The sequence below is a fragment of the Falco rusticolus genome, chromosome 2 (assembly GCF_015220075.1).
Source record: "Falco rusticolus isolate bFalRus1 chromosome 2, bFalRus1.pri, whole genome shotgun sequence".
NCBI lineage: Eukaryota > Metazoa > Chordata > Aves > Falconiformes > Falconidae > Falco > Falco rusticolus.
In genome coordinates this window covers 69168651-69190472 of record NC_051188.1, presented here as the reverse complement: position 1 = coordinate 69190472, position 21822 = coordinate 69168651, and the positions used below count along the sequence as shown (strand labels likewise).

Below are 21822 nucleotides of genomic sequence, written 5' to 3'. Positions count from 1 at the left end.
CAGCCCTAAGCAGGGTTGGCCAAGAAACTCCCCTCCACCTTGCCACCACTCTTTGTGCAGTGACATCCCAGATTATGCAGGAAAGCCTCCCTCCACCTGAAAAATAATAATTAAAAAAAAACCACTGAAGTTCTCATACTTTCTCACCTAAAGGCCATTTACTTGGAGATTTCAGCTTTGCTAGAGGGAATGTGAAGGTACTTTAACTGGTTGAAACCAAAGTGGTTAGCTGATCCAAATCTGACCTGTCACATTTAGATTTCTCTAAGTAACCAGAAATTTCACTTAACTGTACAGTGTTGCCAGCACCAGAGAGCTCCTTAATTCCCTTCCTGTTACCATTCTTGCTTTCCCATTAAAAAGCAGAAGTGGTGTAAGCCAGTGCACCTCCATGGAGCAGGAAGGCGCCAGCAGCGTGCATCGGTTCACCCACCAGCACAGAGCCACTGGAACAGACAGGAGAATGGGGCACCGTTTTCAAGTCACAGCAGAATTGTTATTTTTCATTTGCCTGGACACTCACAGCATCACATTTTCAGAGAGGTCTTGGATGCCTTGATTACAGAAAAGCTTACAGATGTTTTGAAGTGTTCTTTTTTTCCAAAGACTGTTTTTTACTTTTGGAATATAAGCTCATGCAAAGCAAGTATTCCAAAGCCTATTAAAGGAATAATTAACTTTGGTGGACTTTGAATCATACCCAAATAAAAAATGCCAAATAAAACTAGGAATTTATTGCTGTGTTAGTCTGCTCCACACTTCTTGAATGATTCCACTTTGTGCCAGGTTACTGCTACTGGAGGTTGCATTTTCTTCTTGACCCTGATTACTGATCTCCATTTTATATTACTATTTAGAATAGCCTTTCTCCCACTGAGCTGAGCTACTCATTTTACATCACGCATAAAAATAACTCAATGAGTATTCCTTGTAGTTTGACTACTACTCATCTGTAGAAACCTAGAAAATGTTTACTGTGGTCAGCTGCTGTGTGATGCTATAGTAAGTCATCCCCAGAATAAGCCACTGCAGCACTGCCATTTCTATGCAGAAAATAGGAAAGCATTAGTAAAACACATCTAGAATATACAGTTACGCCACACTAAGGGCTCCAAACTACAGACTAATAAAAACCATGCACTCATTTGCCATCCAATTAAGATGCTCTTGATATTTTAAAGTAGCATACTCTCAAAAACAGTCCTTCTGATAATTCCCTAACAGAACAGGGTCAGTTGTAAGCAGATCGCTGTAACTGAGGCAATTTAATATATGTGTGTAAAATTGAAAATAGACAAGATTTATCTCTGCTGAGATGTTAGTATATTGCAAACGTCTTTTATTCCTTTGGCTGTGCTTTACAGTCAAGAAACCAATAACTTCTTACAGAACTGTTCTACTGAGGCCTGTTTGTATTATAATGACTCATTTTTACCTCTTTTTTTTTTTTTTTCCAGTTCTCAGCACAGTTCAGCATGTTCCAGACCATCAAGGACCAGCTAGAGCAGCGGACCCGGATCCTGCAGGCCAACATCCGCTGGCAGCAGGAGGAGCTACAGAAGATACAGGAGCAGCTCTGCCTGGTCCAGGACTCCAGCGTACAGGTGTGTAACTGCTGGGAGGGGCAGAGCAAAGCATCTTCTCTCACGTGGCCATCAATAGTGTTGGCAACTTAAAATTAGCTCCAGAGTCTAGGAAATCTGGACATGTGGAAACCAGCTCATCTGAATAAGGATGTTACCCTCTGAAAGCCTCTGGAGTAACCTATGTCAAGAAAGATTGAAGAGCTCTCTGGAAGAAGAGAAGGAAGAAATACCTCAAAATAGGCATTTCTTCTATATATTTATCCATATCTATTATATTTCTTATACATGTTATCTTCTCCTCTTGTTGGGAGAAGCAGAAGAATTTGGGTCATTTACAGTAGCATTTTAATACTTTTATCTACTTAGTCTTCAGACTGAGCAGTTGTAGTAGAAAAATGTTCAAGTTTGCACTTGCCAATGATTATTCTCTACAGTTCATTAACTTCCATCCAGTCACCGCTTGCTTCGCGTTGGCATCCCTCGTGCTCAGTATCCTGTCCGTCCAGCTCCCCTTCAGCCAGCAGCCCTCCTTCAGGCAGTGCTCATCTCTTTCATTCGCTCCCTGTTTTCCTGACCCTACCCCAGCCCACATACAGAGCACAAGAGATTAATTTCCCTGCCATGTTAAAAAAACCCCAACCTTTGCTGATGTGCATTTGTTCACACCTAGGAGGTGTCTGAATTTGTTCATCACTGGACCAGCTTAAGCCTTTAGGGTGAAGCTGACTGCGCCTGCTGTTCATCTGCCTTTGGTACCTCCTACACAGACCTAGAATTTACTGAGTACAGTATCTGCTTTTAATTCACCAAGTACAGTATTTGCTTTGTGCTACCCCTTATGTCTACCAAACCTCTGAAAAAATAGCAAGTGCAGTTCAGCGCGTCGCAGGTTTCACTTAATGACAAATGGACATACCATCCGGTTTTATGGAAGTTCGCTGAACTCGGGGTGATTACTGCTATGATCCTTATAATTTAACTGCAAGTGCCAGGTTAAATGACCCTTGCTAGAAATGTTACATTGGGGACCCACTGTGATTACTGTACTAACAAGGTTTTTTTAGAAGACAAGTTCCGTCACAGAAACAAATGTCTTAGAGAACATCCTAAGCACAGGGTGAAAACCTGGGATCTGCTGAAGTCAACGGGAATTTTGCTCCCAGCTTCCACAGAAACAGGCTCTCACCCATCATCAGCACCTGTGAAATGCAGTTTCACATATTAAAACAAATTGGGATTGTATGTTTAGGCAATTAAGGGATCAGTGAAGCCAAATTAGAAACTGCCATCTAAGTTGCTGCATGTGCACCGCTGTAAAACAGCACAGCAATGGTGGGTCCCAAAACCAGGACTCTGTTCCTGGTGCCATATAAGCATAGAAGTAGACCAGGTTTCATTTCAGTGCATTTCTTCTGTTGGTTCTGCACTGACTTTGATTAATGGGAAAGGAAATTCTCACTGCAATTAACTGGCCTTCGGTTCAGAATCGTGTCATGTGTCTTAAAGCTATTGTTATTATGAATATCAAGAGACGTGATATTCTCACTTCCTCTCTTTTTAATTGGGTGAAAACCATTACTCTCTCCTGGTGAAGTCTTCAATAGTCACATACACTCACTGTTTTGTTTTGTTTTTTTCATAATTCAGGCAAAGATAGAAGACCAGAGCACATACTTATATGCAGGAAACAGATTTTATTTTTATATAGCTGTCTTCCCTGTGCACTAGGGTGCATTTAATAACCCAAAGATCATGGGACAGATTCTCAAGTATGCTTACGGGGCCTCAAGCAGACAGAAGAGGAGGCCCAGAGGGTAAATGGTGGGTAGTTCTGTACTGCCCACCCCATACCAATTTGTAGCTCTGAGTTACACCATTTGGGTGATATCCTCCCCCCTGAAGACTGTACCAGATTAGACCAAGTATTTTCAGATGTTTACAACTTCCATGGTGTCAGTACTGGCCATTTCCCAGCTTAACGCAGATGCAGAACTGAGAGTCGGGGGGATGGAGGGTAGCTTGGAAGCACAGGGGCTGCATAGCTGCCTGAAGGGGCAGTGCTGGATGGGGAGGGCCATCCTCTGCAGTTTGGGTGCCTTTTGGTCTCCACAGAGCAATCAAACAAGGTGTTGAGATGCGAGCGGTCACACTGACTTATGGCCAGGGTCTTTCCCTTCTCCCACTTTCTCTTGGTTTAAAAAAACCCAAAACACAAAGAAATTACAGTGCTGCTGCAGGGGTACAGTGAGACCAGGAATTAGCTTTGTCTTATTTGCTTAGGGACAGCTTAAAAGAAAGCCTCACACTTTTGCATGCAGCACTTTTGTGACTCAGAAGCAGTAAGGAGTAAACTGTTAAATCAGATAATCCAACCACATGCTTTGCCGCACAGATTTCATCATTCAGGGAGCTGGATGCCTGCAGACATTGATCTGTGTCTATTATCAGAGCTACAAAGCACAGTAGCAAACAGGCGCACATTACTATCAAGCATATTTCTGGTCTCTCTAATATTCCGCGTAGAAGAGCTGTAAGCATAGGGGAGTGCCGTAGGCTGTCTGAAAAGGGGGAAGTGTTCTCTGGTTTTCCCTCATTAGCAGATTTATTAGCATACCTTCCCCACTGGTTCGCTTCCTTCTACAGAATTGTATAGGTAGCTCTGTGGAGAGTTAAGCCCGATTTCCATTTCCTTCAGACATCTTCAAAACTGCAGTACGGCAGTCCACCAAGAACACTTTCCTAACCAGCCAGATGTTGAGCACGGTAGTCTGTATCAGAAACTATTTCCAAGCGCCTTGTGGGATGAAAGATGAAACTAGCAGGAGGGCTGTGGGCCCTGAACAAAAGTGTTCAAAACCCCATTAAATCCCCGTTACTGCTTTCCCTGACAAACAAAAGTATGAAGGACAAGAGCAGCAAGAGTAACCTCAGAAGTCTGAAGGATGCTGTGCCTGCTCCAGATTTGAACAGTCTAGCTAATGAATTGTGGACAGGGAGGAAGGCAGAAGGGCTGAGCCTCACCAGCCTGCAAGAACTACAAACGAGACCAGCCACCCATCATTTGCAAATCAGGCTCCCTTCGAAGTCAGTGAATCTCAGCTTCCCAGTGCTGTGCTCCTCATCTTTATGTATTTTACAGAAAGAGAGAGTCTTGATGTCTGTAATGACGAGCCCGAAGGCTATAATCCCCCGATTATCCAAAGGACAGGTAGAGTCAAAGAGACATTTTCCCCATGATGTCTTGCCAGCGTGATTCATCCATTAGCTGTAGGGACCCTCTGTCTTGGAATGAGGGGGCAGCAGTGTCAGATGGGCCCTCCCCTCCCTCAGTACTTTGTTGCATATGTTAGCAAGCTGGCCAATTAAAAAATATTTGTAAGATGCTTCACTGACCTCGCAGTCCGCAAAATCAGCCACAAGACATGTCATTACCAGCAATGCAGTTAGGGAGCTGCTAATTTCTCTACTTGGATTTGCTCAGACTGGGAAAGATTGCATTCTCTATTAAGGGGTTTCTGTTGTTATTTAAAGCTGCCATATTTCAGTGTTTCAGGGGAATTCAGACAGGACTATCACAAAAGAGGCACACTATGAAAAAAACACTAGTAAGTTTTGTAAAATGAAGCACGTTCTTGCTTTTAGGCTTAACTAGCAGGTAGAAATTCCACGCTTCGATCCTCTCTCAGGTTAATTCTTGTTTTGATGAGGCATCTTGAGTACTCCAGTTCTGCGGGGACAGGGGTTAAATGGCACCATCGCTTCCTACCTTGAGCTTGTTTTTTCCAGGACATTTATGTTCAGACAGTAAAAATGCTGCTTTGGCCATTATAATGCAACAGAGGGTCCATAGGTATGAAATACTCAGAGCCCTCTCAGCATACGAACACATGAACAAATGAAATTGATTTACTGGGATAAACTTATTTGTAAATTGGTTGCAGTGTTAGCTGCCAACCATTAACTGTGCACATTCCTACCCAGTGGCACACTCTAGTAATCACGAAGTAGGTTACTCTGCTTTCTTTCAAGGATAAGCTCTTTGGCCTTCATCTGGAAGTGAGGCATGCACACAGGCAGGTCCCTGCAAAGTCACTGGTTCGCTGCAAGTTCAGACCCTGCCTGACATTCACATTGATAGATATTAACTTCGCATTGGATGAACTTAGTATTTCTCCAGTGCCATCCACGATGCACAGGGAGGACACTCCAGATAATCCTCCTAAAAGTCTTAACTTGCAGTGATCTGGCCAGTACCAGTGGGATCACACTCCCCACCACATTTTTTAAATACCCTATTTGCTTTACCTGTTCTGAATTTTATATCAAATGCTCTATTTCAAATTTTATATCATTGGCGACCAGTTTCATTGCTAATTGAGTTCATTTACTAAATGTGTCCAAAGCTTAGCTTCTATATACAGAAAATAAACAAGAATATGAATTTTCCTAATTTCTGTCTTTGATTTATTTAGAATAAGACCTATTTACTTGGCAGAAGTTGTAAGACCATCTGTCTTTCTGATATGTAATGGCTTCAAACTCAATGAGCAGTGTTTTTAAAAGAAAACACTCGGAGCTAGTTTCAGACTTAGTGCAAGCAGCCCCAGCTCTGTTCCTTGACCCATTTATTTCTATCACACATCTTTGAGATGTGATTAGCCTACAGCACCTGAAACAAGCTGTTGCTTTAGGTGCATTAACATTTTCCCTAACTGCCCCCCTCTCCCAGCTGATTAATGTAAGCTTTGCCTGTACCTTTTTTCTGAGTAAAATCTTGGAACACATAGATTCATTAAAAAGTTATAATATTTAAATAAAAATCATGTTTTAAAAGCTAGATAAGTAAGTACAAACATGATGGATCAACCCGTACTTATGCAAAGTACTGTGCCGGTCCTTTGGAGAAAGGTATGGGTTTCTTCCAAGAAAAATTAGAGGGGACATGATAGTTCAGGGAATTGTTAATATAGCAATAAGCTGCAGAAAGGTGTACTAATTACAGGGTGTCCCTCCAACGTACTGCTAGGCATGAGACTGATGGATGAATAATGAAAAGAGTAATTGTGATTCTGATTTCATCTAAACCCTAAGTAGCTCCACTTAATGGAGTTCCACACATGTAGCAGTGGTGTGGAATCAGAATCAGATCCAAAAATGCCTTCAACTACACAGGACGCATGCCTCTCTATAGTCCTCGGTGGCAAGAAGCTATGTACAAAATATTGTAAAGATAGCTTGTAGTATTAATAATTCATAGTTTTAAAAGATGCCTTTTTCCTCTGTACAGCTATAATAAAAGAAATAACCTCTAGAAAAGCCAAAATTCCCAAGCCCTACAACTTTTAAAGAAGAAAGACTCATCTTGCAAGGCAAGAATGGAGTATATCATTTACAGAAACACTAACAGAGGAGCCGCTAGCACTTCTGCACAAGTCAAATGCATGGCACAGTTAGGAAGAACACCAGGTGACAGTTACCTGATGGGAAATCAGATAAATGACAGTGACTGTCTGTTTACACATCATCTCAATGATAAGGACACAGCCATTCAACACGGAGAGCTCTGGCCTGACTGTGGCCTCATTAAAAACATTCAACAACCCAATTTCCAGAGACAAATTCAAAAGCAGCCCTGTCTGAAAGGAAAGACTGATTTTGTTGAAAGCAGAAATGAAAGAACTGAAAGGACATGGAGTTACTCTCTTCTTTCTGGTCAGAATGCCCCAGAACACAGTGCATGTACAGGGAACTGCTCTTACAAGGGCTGTGCCTGCTCCATAGAGAGAGGACTTGTACCTTCAGGACATATTTCACGAGTAATGAGTGCACTTGCAGAACAAGAAATCAAGAAACTAGAGACAGCAGAACTGTTCATGTAGGAAAGATAGGTGATTTCCAACTAACAGTAAATGCACAGCTAATCCAGAAACATGATAACTTTAGAATATATCTTTGGATTGAATTCTTTCACGTTCATTATCCAAGACAGCTGGGCTATGTAAATAAATCCTCCCACCTTCTTTTCCAGATGTTCCTACAGCAGCCGACAGTGTCCCTGAGCTTCAGCAATACTCAGCAGCCAGAGCCACAACAGCTACAGCAGAGGTCAGGGGCCATTTCTCAGCAGCAGCTTGTCCCCAGTCCTCAACTTCAAGGGCAAATTGCATCTTCGCAAACAGCGAACCAGCAAGCACTGAGAGAAGCAAGTGTGATAGCGAGCCAGGTAACCATTTCTTTGCATAGAGACACATTTATATGGAAAGAAGACACTGAGCTGTTATTAAGCAAGCAAGTAAAATTATGTCAGTCCTGGAAGTGTGCCTTTGCCTTTCCTTCCCTATTCTCCTATACAAGGGCAGTCTACATAAAGGGTCTCCCTGCAGCATTTACTTCACCTTAAATCCCTGTTTTAAGACCTCGGCCAGGAGGGACACCTGAGCAGCTGTTTCAGCTTGAAAACTGAGCAGGGGAGTGTGCAGAAGGTGTGCATGACTTACTGTTCTTCAGTTGACTTGAAAGAAACCTGACTGACCAGACTGGAGACTAGCAGTAGTGGTGCCGGCAGCGTGACCTCTCAAAATAAGCTTTACCCCTGCTTGCTCCCTGAACCCAGTTGGGTGCCACCAACATAACGGAGCTGCTCTGCTGTAGTGGCACGTGGGTGGGATATGTCGAGATTTGTGTAAGACCCCCGAGCAGTGTGCCTGACAGATTACTGCTCCAGGAAATAAAAGTTTAGCTGCAGTTAGTAGTTACTGAGATCTGTGAAAGCTAGCTAGCAGGTTTGGCATGGTATTTTTTTATGGTTTTTTTGTCTTATTGCTGGTTTCTCAGCATTTCCACTGTTTGCTTTTCCACCCACCTGTTGTAACTCCCTTCCTAGAGAACTTAGCTCCTATTTCTGCTACCTGATGCTGCAGCAAACATAGCCTATTATCTTCAGACCCCTCAGCGGTACCTTTTAACCTCCTACATACCTGTATTACAATGACTCTATTAGACTAAAAAGTGCATTCGTATTATAAATAGAAAAAAACCCCACACCACTATTTTCCTTTAATAAGGTTTATTCCCATCATTGGGCTTTTACGGCGGTGCTCCTCACGCCTAAGCTTGCTTGTGTCTTCACGGGGTGTCGTGTGCCTGCTCAGCTGCTTGCCGGCACGACCGGGCGGCTTCGCTCTCGCAGCGCTCCGGTCCCCGGGGTTTCGGGCGCGGGGCAGCCGGGGGGGACAAGCCGCTGCCGGCGGGGGGTCGCTGTCCCCTCCCCTGCCCTGCCCGCAGCCGGGTGCGCGCACCGCCGGGCACTAACGGCGGCCGCGCCCCCGCCGCGCTGTCACGGCCCGTGCCCGCAGGCCTTCCCCACGCGGCGGCGGCGGCCGTGCTGCAGTCCCGCTCTCTCCCCTTCTCTTCCAGGCCCCGAAGGCGGCGAGGAGCGCGGAGCTGGCGCCGGGCGGCGGCCGCCCCCCCCGCGGCGCGCCCCCGCCGTTCGCCGCAGCCCCCGCCAGCGGCGGCACCGCGGCGCCCCCTGCCGGCCCGCCGCGGGGCGGCACGCCCGGCCCGCCCGCCGCCGGCTGCAGCCACGACCAGCAGCTCAGGTAGGGCGCGACCCGGCCCGGCCCCGGCTGTAGCGCACGAGGGCCCCGGCGGCGCCCGGCCGGGGTTCGGCTGCGCTGTCACGGCCGCCGCGCCGCCTCCGGCCCCCGAGCCCCGGCGCGGCGGGATGCGGCCGCTTTTCCTTCGCGGTGTCCGGCTCCCCTGGGTGGGCGGTGGGAGATCCACCTAGACGTGCGAACCGAAACAACTGCGTTCCGATACCCAGAAAGCTCAGGCACAAGCCACGGCCACCTGCAGCGGCAAAAGAAACTCCCGCCCCCCCTGTAACGCTAGCGGCCAGCCCCGCAGCCAGGCACCCCGCTGCCCCCGCCGCGCCCAGGGCGCGCCTGCCACCGCCAGGCCCACAGGTTCGATCCCCCGCCCAGCCTTGTGCCAGGCCTGCGAAACTCCTGTTATCCAAAGGTGGGATTTGCGCGGTCCTTCTGTTACAACAGTGTCACTTTCTTTTTTTTTTTCCCCCATGCACCAGGCTGTTGCTCAGCCAGCCTATTCAGCCTATGATGCCTGGGTCCTGTAATGCAAGACACCCTTCAGACCTCAGCATGGCCGGATCCCAGGCTAAGTATGTGCCTTCTCAAAGATAAAACATCAAAGATGCTTTTGAGGGGAAGTAGCCTTCTTTAGCAAGATAACGAAGTAGTTACAAATATCGGGAACGTATTATAGTGCTGAGCCTGTCTTCCAGTGTCAGGGTCAGCTTGACCCTGCCTGGTCACATCAGGAAGGATGACAGGGAGAAATGCAACATGCCGGTGGCATTTTAATGAGCCGAAGCTGGGGGAATTTTTCTCCCTCACATGATGCTTGCTCCAGCGTGGGAACTGCTGACCTACCAAGGTAAATGTGAGAGAGAAAGTCAGCACTGGCCGGGTTGAAATGATTGGTGCTGGGAAAGCCCCTGCCCTCTGGCCAGCAAGATGCTGCTGTAACACCAGCAGAGCTGTGGCTAATCTACACCAGCAGAAATGAAAGAACCAACAGGCCCCTGCGCCTGAGTGCTCTCAGAAAAGCCGCTAAAGAAAGCACCTCAGTTGTTTGCCTCCTCATAACTTGGGTGAAGAAAGCAGAAAACATCGGTCAGAATATGCCCTTTTTTCCTTTCTTGGCTGTTTTTTGTCACCGTACTTAATTGTGAACTGCTAAAATAATAGGCAACCGGTTGCACATCATTACTTTAAAAGTAATTCTGTACGTTACCTCAGAAATGCAGGTATTCAGTACTTCTTTCCCTAGACATCACTATTGCTGCTTAAGATTACCTTGAGTTAAATGTGTCGACTTTAAATACACAGCATTTTAGATCTGCTTTTAAGCGTCTAAATAAAAGAGGCCTGATTTGCAAAGACACATCTCCCGGTTCGTGTGGACTTCCTGACTCACAGGACCCTTTTTTAGGAGCTCACTTCCTAGCACAAGTACCCAAATTGTCACATTTCTGACTAACCCCTAATGTTGAACAGCTGTTGAATGAACACACGCCACACTATGATCTCATCACCCATTACAGGATAAACAGAATTTGGCTGGGCTGGCAATAGCTCCGTTGTGGTTTTGCCCACAGCTTTTCACAAAAGAACACATATTTAAGTTTTGCTGTGCAAAAGCAGACCGGCAAAAGGAGCTGAGTATTTTGTTTCTGTCCCATCCCTCACTCCAGAGGACTTCTAGAGGCTTCTTCTGTTCCAACAGTGTGGCTCTCAGCAATGTGAACTGCTGACCATACTGGGCAATATGTATATGAGCAGCTTAAGAAGTCACCAACCTTCGCCATCTTTCTGCAAGAGATTACCACCCCCAGTCAGTTGCAGGGGGGCACAGGCAGCAGCAGAACAGGAGGCGTATTCACTTCTCTCTCGCTGCAGTTCAGAGCTCGGCGCACTAATACAAAATCAAAGGCCATTTGGTTTAATGAGCCTAGGATATGAATGCTGTGGCTGAAGAGAAGACATACATAAACAAGAATCTTTAATGAATCAAAAATGTGGTCTGGATTTGGAGGTGAGATGTATTCTGCCCTCCACGTCTAGCTCATGCACAGAGTAAGGTAAAACAGTGCTGCAAACAGTGCCATCGCCCGTATTAGCAGGTCCCATGCATTGTAATTCTTTATTAGGAATTAATTATGAAGATGGGGGACTTCCATTCCTATCCTAAGAGAATCCCTTTGCTTCCAACTGTTTGTTCTTGATTGTTTTGCTTCTTTCTCCCACAGGTATTCTCAAACCCAACAAATGTTTCAAAATTTGGAAGTGCAGACTTCCAGCAGCAGCTCTCCAATTGTACTGATGGGACAAGCAGTGTTAAACCAAGGGTTTGCCACTACACCTCCTTCCCAGCCATCCTCTCTGCCACCTATGCAACTCCAGCACCAACAGCATCAGCAACAACGCTACCTGCAGGTAGGGTAAGACAAAGACGACGATGTATATAATGTACACACAGAGTAATAAGGTGAACGGGCTGTGCAAACAGGGCCCCAGGTTTCAGCAGGAGCCTGATCATGGCAGAAATGGCCAATTTAGAGCCACGGAAATGTGTGAGACACTGAGACAGTGATGTGTACCCTTCCAGTATAGCAAGGGAGCAGTGAGAACAGTCAGAATACTTAAAAGGAAATTACTAATTCTGTACATTGGAAACATAATCAGATTATCCTGGATATATTTGAAGTGTATTTCTAGATGGAGAAAATTGCTGCCTTAGGATTTATTCTGTACTCTTTAGTCAGTATAAAATTTGCTTAGTTTAAAAGTCAAAAGATGATTTTTAATTACCAGCATCGACATAAAATGAGATCTGGTTCAGATATCTGGATCCCCTCAGTAAATTAACGTATTTTGTCAGCTCCACAAGGCAAAGAAGATAAATTAGAGCACACTGCCTGGAAGAACCAGGTGATTTGAAGATGTAAAAATACTTATTTTTTGACCTAATTCAACACATGCTAAAGTAAAGGGGAAGGGGGGGAAATGAGGTGTCTCTATTAACTCAAGAGAAACTGAACTGAGCCTGTAAAACCCGACCACTGGCAACACTGAAAAAGTATCGTCAACCTCAAATGATTAAACTCTTGTTATTGAAACAAAATCCTTATCATAGCTGAGAATTAATGAAAAACTATGGCAGATACCATTCCGAATAAAAGCATCTGCAAAATTCACATCGACTTCACCACTGCGAGGTTACATCCTACTGTAAACTCCCAAAAAGGAAGGGCGAGAAGGGACAGCAAGAGGTACACTAGGTTCCCCTGTTTCCTTTCTGTTTCCTTTCTGTCATCCATCTGTGTAATTTCTGACATGTTCACCCACCCTGTTCCTAAAGAGTCTTTTCAGGATAACCTGCAGATCCTAAGCAGTGCATTCCTGTTAAAAAACCTTTCTCAATGCCTAATTGTAATGTTCTTTGTCCATTCCTTCTAGCATTAGGTAAGTTAACACCATGCCAGACAGCCCCAAAAACAAAAGCCAGCAAACGAATAGTATTTTTAAGCACCCGGTATATTGAGGACAAAGAGCTTTAACATGAAAGAATCGAACACCACGATGAATTTAATTTTATCTGTAGGTGCAAACACCAAGTTCTTTGCACAATGAGCAACCTGATTCTTTGCTCCTGCCATCTTACTCGCCACAGCAAGGAAATATGGGGTATCGTCAGACACAGCAGCAACAGCAGCAGCAGCAGCAACTAACATCAAGAAGAAGCAATAGCTTATCAGAATCATCAAATTTACCACAGCCACTGCGATAAGAGTCCCACCAGCACAATCAATGCACGATTAGCTTTAACCAATGGGCACATGGGGCAGAGGAGAATGACTTTGTACTTACTGTTTTGGCTTTTGCACAAGCATTTCTTTCAAAGCTCTATGACAGAAGTACGCCACAGAGTGCAGACTGCCACAGACAGCGCATTTATGGCATGCTAGATTCGGTTTGCACTGTCTCGTGAGCACAGTACGTACTGACAGAGCAAAATGAAAAGGAACACTACCCTGTGTAGTCTCCATCATCAATGGGTGCACGGGAGGAGGTGTTCAATCTTGGCATGTCACTCTGAAAGCTAGCTGGCAATTCCAAAAGACTGTCAACAGACTCATGAGGTACTTGGCCTTCACTGTTTCAGTTTTTCTTTTGTGTATGAAAAGCACTGCGTCAAAGGTCTATTGAGGAGAGAACAAGAGATTATTTTTATTATGATTATTGTTATTATTTTGCACAACTGCACAGAGGACAAAACTTAGGCACTTTCTGTAAAGAGAAGTTTGTTTCCTTATTCTTGTGGCCAAATTAGCACATCCAATGGAGGAGAAAGCCCAGTCATTGGAGAAGATGGTCTACAGCTCATAACCCTTGACTTAGAATCTGAAAAGTATTATGCAGCTTACCCTAACTGTTCTTCATTACTATAAAACAAACAAACAAAACAAACCCCACAACTCATACTGGACTGTTTTCTATATGAATTGTGATTGCAAAGGACAACTCAAATTGTAAGCACAATCATGCAACTCTTCAATAGTACAACATGGATCCTTCGTCCACCTAAACTCACCCACTGCAAGTCTCTGAGAAATATGCACTGTGTTTTGGCCCACTGACTCGGGATGCTGCAGACTATTACATATCTCTTTCATTATAACATTTAAGATCGAATTTTCCTTTGGGGGGAAAAAAAAGAAATGCACTTTTCGCTTTTTTTGTATGTTTTCTGTTGATATGTTTCTAAGAAAGATTTTATGTAATTATTAAATAAAAAGTAGTGTATTGTACAGCTGTTGTAATAATGACCTATTTCTATATAAAATAAAATTATATGGAATTATGTGGAAATTATTTTGTATATGAAATATCAACTCATTTCACAAGTATAAAGATTGTGCTTGTGCTTTTTTGTGAGTGGATATTTTGTAATAAACTAATGAATTAGAAATGTTTTTGTGAAGGGAACTACTGTTTCATGCTATATACAACTCAAACTATTATTTTTTTCCATTTAATGATGGACACTTGTCTTTATTTGTAGAATAAAATAAAATAGCCAAAAGGCTTTATTGCAGGACTTGCACACATTTTCCTGTGGCTGTTCAACTATGTGATTCACTTCAGATTTTCAATATTAGCTGTAGACTTGCACCGTGTTTGGCACCCAGTTAGCAGAAACAAGGATTACCCTATGGGATCTTTGTCATGGCACATAAACAATCAGAATGATAGCTCAGGGAGTTACATTAGCTGCTAGCCAAGACAGCTTGTTTTAAGCTCCTTTAACACTTTAAAGACCTCAGGCAGCTCTGTACTTCCAACCAAACAGTTTTAGATTGGGACAAAAGAGATGGTTTAAAGAATGGTTTGACCCAGCACATACCAGGGCTTTGACCCATGTCCAGCTTCGGTGTTTTAAGACATTTTTGTCTTGAGTTTTGTGATACATCTCTGCTGGGATTGCTATGATGCCCACACTGTAGACAGTCTAGTTTCCACTTCGGCACCCTTGCTCTTTTTCACGTTAAATTCAGATTGACTACAGGATGGAGCAGCTAAGGTCTGTTTTCCCTCTGCTGACTCTGCTGCAGGAGCAGCAACCTCCAACACAGAATGAGGTGGGTAACTGAGCAATGTTTTGATTCACCGAAGCTAGATAGAAAGGGGATGGCCCTCAGGGCTGATTCCAGAGTGCAGACCATACTGCCCTTCCTGCCCATCCGTACCAAGGATCACATCACCAGTGCCCATGCGCTCAGCTCTGGTTTCTATGCCATAGAGAAACAATGGAGATTAATTGGGCTGGGAGCTGGAAATGGTAAAAGTAAACTTTCTGAGAAATGAAAAAGGTTCATTTGCCCCAAGAGCTGAAAAAGCTAAAAATGTCCTCAAGAAAACCCACTGGCAAAATGATGCTGCTGCTTCCACAGCTAGCCTGGCTGGTAGCGCTGATCGGTGCACATGTATTTCAGCCCATACAATCCCTTTGTTTTATTTCATTGAAGGAAGATCAGGGAATCAAGTATCTGGTCTCTAAAGTGTTTACAGATCAGATCTGGCATCTAAGAAAAGCAATTTTACTGACTTTAGGTACCAGTGTGAGTCAGCCTGCTCACCTCTTTATATTCTTGTACTCAGTGAAGCAAGAGTGACCCCACCAGATGAAGATTAAAAACCTAAACCCTAAGGTACTTGCACTTAGTGTCTGAAGGAACCTCTCTCTTTCCATTGGCTACAGACAAACCTAAGTGAAGGCCAGCTGGCTAAGTTAGAGGCTAACTTCATAAATTCCACCCAATCCTGTAAGGACTTAACGCTGGGAAAGCGAAGGAGAAATTCATAGGCCAAAAAGTTCTTGGAGAGATGTAATAAAGGAACATGAGCACCTCAGAGGAAATACCTGCGGAAGCAGCACCTGATGGATTTCAACTACTACACTGGAAGTCACAGAAAGAGAAAATCCCTTTAAGGAATGGTTTTACTCTCAGGGATGGTTATAATACACCCACATCCCCTGATTGCCAGTATGTCCAAACCAAGCTCAGCCTGGAAACATTTTATCTTTCCAAAACCAGCAGTACTGTAACACTGTTAGCAAGGAGAAGCTGTAAATAGGGTAGGGTTGCCTTCTAATAAATCGGCGTATTATATTGCTTGGAAGGATACAGGGCGTTTACAAGAACAGATTTACATCATACCTAGTTTTTCATGCTTCGTCTCATTTCTTCCCTGTACACAGGCTGTGGTTCTGGATTAATGCACTTGTTCCCTGTTGCACACACAATGCAGCGCCAGCCCTGTCCATGGAGCTGGGCTGTTGTGCTAGCTCATCGTAGCCGAGATCTGGCGTGCTCCAGCACCATCACTCGGCTTGGATCACTTTTCCAGGCCGGTGGCTAGGCAGGGTGGTTAGTGCAGACTGCTGCCCTGCGCCGGGATGCCCTCTTTGTGCCTCAGAACAGGAGCCGCAGATCTGAACGGGGCCGTCTGCCCGCGACGAGCACAACCCCAAGCCGAGCTCCGCACTCCACGCACGGCCTCAGAGGAAGGCGCCTCCGCAGGGGGCAGCCGGGTCGGCACCCACCCGAGGATCGGTCAGTCCCTCACCCCTCTGCGAGCCCCGCCTCGGCGCTCCGGATCGGGCCCGCGCCAGGGCTGGGGAAAGCCGCCCCCTCCCCCGCCGGCCAGCAGCCCCCTCGCTCCCCCCGCTGCCGGCGCGCAGCCGCGCAAGGCCTCCGCGTCCGCGCACATGCGCGCCCCCGCCCACCGGCGCCTCGCGCCCCCCGGTGCGCGCCTCCGGCTGGCGCCGGCGCACTCGGCCCCCGCGCGCATCCCGGAAGGGCTCCTGGCTCCCACAGCCCCTTGCGCGCTCTTTTCCGGCCTGTGCCCGGGCAGGGTGAGTGGCCGACCGGGGGCTCAGCCTGCCGAATCCGCCCGCATCCGCCTTGTAGACACCGCGGGGGGGGTGGTCCTTGGCCTGGGCCGTCGTGGGGGGCGGCCCAGTGCGGGAGGCACCGGGTGGTACCTCTCGGCGGGTCCGCGTTTGGCGGGGCTGGGGCCCATCTCCCTGTCCCCCCCCCCCCCGCCGCCCTTCGCCTCCAGGCCTGCGCAGAGCCGGGCAGGGCGCGGGTCCGGGGAGGGCTGCGGGTGTGAGGCGGTTAGGGCCTGCGCTGGGCCTTGGTAAAGGAGGAGGAAGCTGCAGGCCTCTGTCAGTCCCTGGAAAGAGCCTCTCTGGTACCGGCATCTCCTTTCCGGGACGGGCCGAGCAGCCCTCCTGGGTCGCCTTGAGGAATGAGAGGGCTTGCGTGTGCGGAATTCCTTGAGGGATGAGGGGGCAGGACGGGGTGGTCTTAGGGGCGCCAGGCGCTGGCCAGGAGCTCAGTGTTGATGGGAAGCGGCCGAAGAGTTTCAAATGTGATTCGTGCGCCTGTCAGGGAGATGGGAGTAAAGCATTTCTGATGCTGAAAAATTCCTGTGTAAAATCTGCAACTGGTGCGACCCCGGGGATGGATTAAGCTTAAATTTAAGTTTCTGAAAGTGGGACTTGGGTGGCTTGTAAGGGGGTGGGGGCGATGGGGGAGAAGGTGATGGGAGAAGAGTCTGAGGAAAGTTGGGCCGGCGTTTGATGTGTGCACGGGTGGTTTTCAGCGTTGCTCAGATGGCTCCTGCAAAGAAAGGTGGCGAGAAGAAGAAGGGACGCTCTGCCATCAATGAGGTGGTGACTAGGGAATATACCATCAACATCCACAAGCGGATCCATGGCGTGTAAGTCCCTTTTATCAGTGAAATTGGTATTATGTCAAGTGGTGTTTGGAAGCAGGCTTGGTAGGTTTTAAACGATCGAGAACGACCGTCCTTACTGACACCAATGCTAATGCATGATGTTTTAGTTGCTTGTGCCAAGTTGTGTCCCAGGGAAGCACTTCTGTGCTTGTGCAAACCTGTGCTTAGCATATGGTTTTGGAGAACAAGCATGTATCTTTTTTGGGGGGTGTTCCTGGACTTAATTTGAAGTTAAATCTGTTTATCTCTGTGCACAGGTCATCATTCTTTACCAAGCAAAGTTTAGCCCACTATAGAAAGTTTTAGAAATTAAATAATTGTTGTAATCAAGCGATTGGCTCTGTGCTTATCAATAAATTGTGATGTGTAACTTGGGGTATGATTTGAGTTAATATTTGATGTGTGTACATGAGGATAACTTTTTACCTGACAAAATGTTGACCCTCGTACAACTTCATAGTAGCAAAGTGCTTGAGAGGACTTGTTGAGAAGCTGCATCTCCCTTTGATGCTCTTTGTATGCATATGGCTACAGTCATGGAAGAAAACCGTATCTGAATCAAAGTAATTGGTGAAATTACTGAAGTTAACGTAGAATGGGAGAGAAATGAGAGTGGACTGTTGCAAAAATGTGGGTGAGAATGGGAGGCAGTGGTAAAGTGTTCTGGCCTTGCCCAGTTCATGTCAATTCAGTCTGGTTTTTTCATGCTGATGATCCTGCTGTCCACTTCTTTTTGGGTTATCCTCTTTTCATTTTGAACATGAAGTACTAGGGGTGAAATACTTTGTTTAATGCTTTTCTCGTGTAATCGTTCAGCCACTCCTGATTGCTGTTGATATTTAGTGCTGGAAATATAACCCACTGGGGGACCTCGGATACTATTGACACTAGTCACATGTCATAGTGTGGGTGTTTTATATATATATATGGCAAAACACGGTGCAGCTGTAACTTCTATTGTAAATGGCTAGTCATGCAGAATCTGTTCATAATAAGCATAAGACAAGTGATCCTTGTAAAAAAACAAAAACGTTTCAATGGTGCTATTGGTGTAGTTCTGCTAATGCGAAGAAAGTAACCATCAAACACTGTTGCAGAAGCTATTAGAATAGCATCAAGTTTTTCTTCTGTTTATTTCATTACAGTTCTGTCAAGTTGGTATTACTATCGCACTGCTTTTCTCATAGGCCTTTTATTCAGAATATCTATGAAACCTCATGATCTTTTCAGTAATATTGCATTGAGTTTTAATGTCAACATGTTTGAGTAAGACTTAAGATCTGGGATATCTTGTGGTTGCAAAATTCTACTGAAATTATTCTATTTAACTGTATGAGGTTTCTGTTAGACATACACATTAAGGTTAGCAGTTACCTACCAGAATAAGGGTCTAGTCATTCTATGATGCAGCTATTGAACTACTGTTGAACGCAGTTCTTTGGATTGTATGTTTAGAGACCGTCAGTGGTTGAATGCTGCAACAGGTGTCCAATGCTGACAGTTTTCTGAAGTTAAAGAAATGGCTCTTCTGTTTGTCCTAGGGGCTTCAAGAAACGAGCACCACGTGCTCTCAAGGAGATCCGTAAATTTGCGATGAAGGAAATGGGTACTCCTGATGTTCGTATTGACACCAGATTGAACAAAGCAGTCTGGGCTAAAGGAATAAGGTAGGTTTCTGCAACTTTCCTTATTGGGTGAGGAAGAACCTTGTAACTCTGTATGTGGAGGTAACAGGCCTTGGAGGGGTAGAAAAATCTATATACTTCTTGCAGCTTTTGCATTTTCTTTGCAAATGCTTCCTTTCTTAGGAATGTGTATGCCAAGCTAATCTTTGTCAGCTCCTTCAGCATATTTGTGGCAAAGGTTGGTAAACTGTGGATATGAGAGAACTTCCTTCTGCCTCTAATGAGAATAAATTCAAGGAAAAAAGGAAGGCAGGTTTGGCAGGAGAGAAAGCATTGGGGTATTGTAATACTGTAGTACCCCAGTCCCTATTGCAGCAGATGCTTTTTAGAAGCATGGTGATACCTACAGTCCAAGGCTAGGTACCTGGGGTTTAGGTTTTGAAGCATGCTGAATTGATGTATGCTACACAAGGAAATAATGAGGTGTGTTTTAAGTAGGGCCATTAATCTTGTCTTGAAAATACAAATGATTAGTAGTTCAGGGGCCAGAAAATTAGAACGTCTGTTAAATCACTGCTGCAGAGGCAGCTGATTTGGCATTTGACATGCATGAAGATGGTCCAAAAGGACTCCTGCGAGGAGTGGGACCTCTTAAACTATAATAAAACATGAACTAGTAGGAATTAATAACTGTGAGTGATACACTGCATACATGTGAACCCTTGTTTTAAACCACGTCTTATAGGCTAGACTTAGAAATCTAATTCCTAGGACTTAAAATCTTTTACCTGGATTTGTGTGCTTAGACCGACCCTTCCTTCAAAAACACAAGTGGAGAGATGGGACTGAGTTACTGGGTCTTCCAGGCCAGGGGTTCTTTGTCCTTCCTGATGAGCTGTTCCAGTTCATATGCTGGCACCTGGCTCAATTGCTACTTCTTCATTGCATAACTTTAGAGCTTAGCAGTGAGGCTACTACTAACCAAGACGCAAAGTAAAGTATCGTCCTCTGGCAGGATCAAGAGAGGCTAGAATCACTGTGTCAGCTAGTATGATAGTGATCTAAATGAAGTAGCGAAAAATGCTTTTGACTTGTTTCAAGAAGAGGATAAGTCAAAGCAAGTTCTTATGTCTTAATTACTGTATCAATCAGATTTAGTAAGTACGCTCTTGAGAACATAAAGCAAGGAGGAAGTTCCTTCATATATTCTGGGGAGCAAAGTACTCTGAGTAAGGGTTTCCCAAAATCCTGAGTTCATTTGAGGTGGGAGGTTATTTGAAAAATGGTGTGGACAAATAATTTTGTGCTTTCCCTCAGCAACATATTTTAGGCAGTATTAGGGGAGGACGCTAAGCTTTGACTTGCCTATTACAAACAAAATCATCTAAGTAATGTAGTTGTGGTTTTCATGGGCTTCAGAGGTAAAAATGCTGATCAGTTATATGCCCATAAGATCTTGGTTCCAGTCTAATGCTTACTAGAATTTCCACAACTTCTAGTATACAGATTGGCCAGTATTCTGACTCGTCAGAGGCCTCAGGCTTTCAGAACAGATTGTTGGGGGGTTTCTCCTCACTATTTTCTATTCCAGTAAAAAATGCTTGTTAGTAAGAGCTGCTTGCTGATCATATTCACACTGTGCTTCATTATCATCTTCATAGTTTTAATTTCTGGATCAGTAGTGAACTGATGATGCACTTCTGACTTTATGCTCCTGCTGGATTATGGATTAATCTTATTCAAGGCTCAGTGAAATATTACTTGCTTACTTTAACAAAACAACAAAACAAACCAAAAAGCTCCTCTAAGGCAAACAGTACAACCTCTAAGGTACAGGAGTTCACTTTTGTTACGATGCTGAGATAGAAACAGAATTGACTCATCATGTCTTCGCACAAATGGGCAAAGTTTAAGAATTTGAGGGGGCTACTAATCATGAAGCAAATTACTTTTATTTTCTGTAAATTAGCAGGTTTTAATACATATTTTACTGAAAATTAATCTGTCATCTTCATTCTAGGAATGTTCCTTACCGTATCCGTGTGCGTTTGTCCAGAAAGCGCAATGAGGATGAAGATTCACCAAACAAGCTGTACACGCTGGTTACCTATGTACCAGTCACAACATTCAGAGGTAAGGTTGCATGCCGTCTCTCTTCATGCTATGTTTTTCTGAACAAGTAGCAAAGTGGGGCAGCTCTTCCTGCAACGAAAAATTAGATGACAAGCGTGCTGAAGGGGTCAAACTGCTGGCTTAAACTAGCTCTGCTGTAGAGAACAGGGCTGCTAGCTTGCCTGATTATTCTGTATATACTTTTGAATGCTATAGTCATGTAAATCTTGAGAGAATAAAAATCACTGACCGTAGTTGTTAGGGTAGTTTTCAGGTTTGTTTTCCCATATAAAGTACGTCCCCTGATATCAAAAGCTCAAGCAGGTTGAGCCTTTTCTGCTTGTCATCTGAGAAGTGTCTTATTTGTGGAATGGATTTAACATTTGGTGAAATACTTGCCAATATAGTTTGCTCATCCAGAAGCAGATCAGCAAACTAGGTTTGAAACTGTAGTGTGCTTTCTTGTGAAGACTTGCATGTACATAAGGGAATTATCCTAGCAATAGGTGGTGATAAAATTTCTTGTTTTGCAGGTCTACAGACAGTCAATGTGGATGAAAATTAAGCAGATTTTAATTACAATAAAAGGATAAAAAGAAAGTTTATTCCTAA

At 44.8% G+C, this 21822-nt stretch overlaps 2 protein-coding genes across 5 annotated transcripts in view; both read left to right on the top strand.

The window, feature by feature from the left end:
* Positions 1–14277, top strand: part of NPAS2 (neuronal PAS domain protein 2) — a 55910-nt gene extending 41633 nt beyond the window's left edge. Inside the window, exons 15-21 of one of the 3 annotated variants that reach the window (XM_037377654.1) lie at positions 1458–1604; positions 7615–7809; positions 9003–9184; positions 9673–9765; positions 11416–11602; positions 12626–12631; positions 12771–12867. In XM_037377654.1, coding sequence (XP_037233551.1) covers positions 1458–1604; positions 7615–7809; positions 9003–9184; positions 9673–9765; positions 11416–11602; positions 12626–12631 — 810 coding nt within the window. In that variant the 3' untranslated portion in view covers positions 12771–12867. Of the gene's footprint in view, positions 1–1457; positions 1605–7614; positions 7810–9002; positions 9185–9672; positions 9766–11415; positions 11603–12625; positions 12679–12770 lie in introns of those variants that run through there. The other 2 variants (XM_037377651.1, XM_037377652.1) reach the window with 2 other exon arrangements.
* Positions 14278–16469: 2192 nt separating this feature from the next.
* On the top strand, positions 16470–21822 carry RPL31 (ribosomal protein L31). 2 transcript variants are annotated; one of them, XM_037376894.1, is made up of 5 exons: positions 16470–16586; positions 17339–17455; positions 19015–19140; positions 21119–21231; positions 21744–21822. In XM_037376894.1, the coding sequence occupies exons 2-5, from the start codon at positions 17349–17351 to the stop codon at positions 21773–21775; spliced, it is 378 nt and encodes a 125-aa protein (XP_037232791.1). In that variant the 5' UTR covers positions 16470–16586; positions 17339–17348; the 3' UTR covers positions 21776–21822. The 2 variants fall into 2 exon arrangements, with proteins under 2 accessions (XP_037232791.1, XP_037232789.1); XM_037376892.1 differs by lacking the exon at positions 16470–16586 and having other exon boundaries at positions 17316–17455.

Excerpts from the sequence above, each read along its gene's own strand:
- RPL31 (XM_037376892.1), top strand. The coding sequence starts at position 17,316 with ATGTGTGCACGGGTGGTTTTCAGCGTTGCTCAGATGGCTCCTGCAAAG. Across the intron at positions 17,456-19,014 it reads CACAAGCGGATCCATGGCGT|GGGCTTCAAGAAACGAGCAC; the intron begins GTAAGTCCCTTT and ends TGTTTGTCCTAG. Across the intron at positions 19,141-21,118 it reads GTCTGGGCTAAAGGAATAAG|GAATGTTCCTTACCGTATCC; the intron begins GTAGGTTTCTGC and ends TCTTCATTCTAG.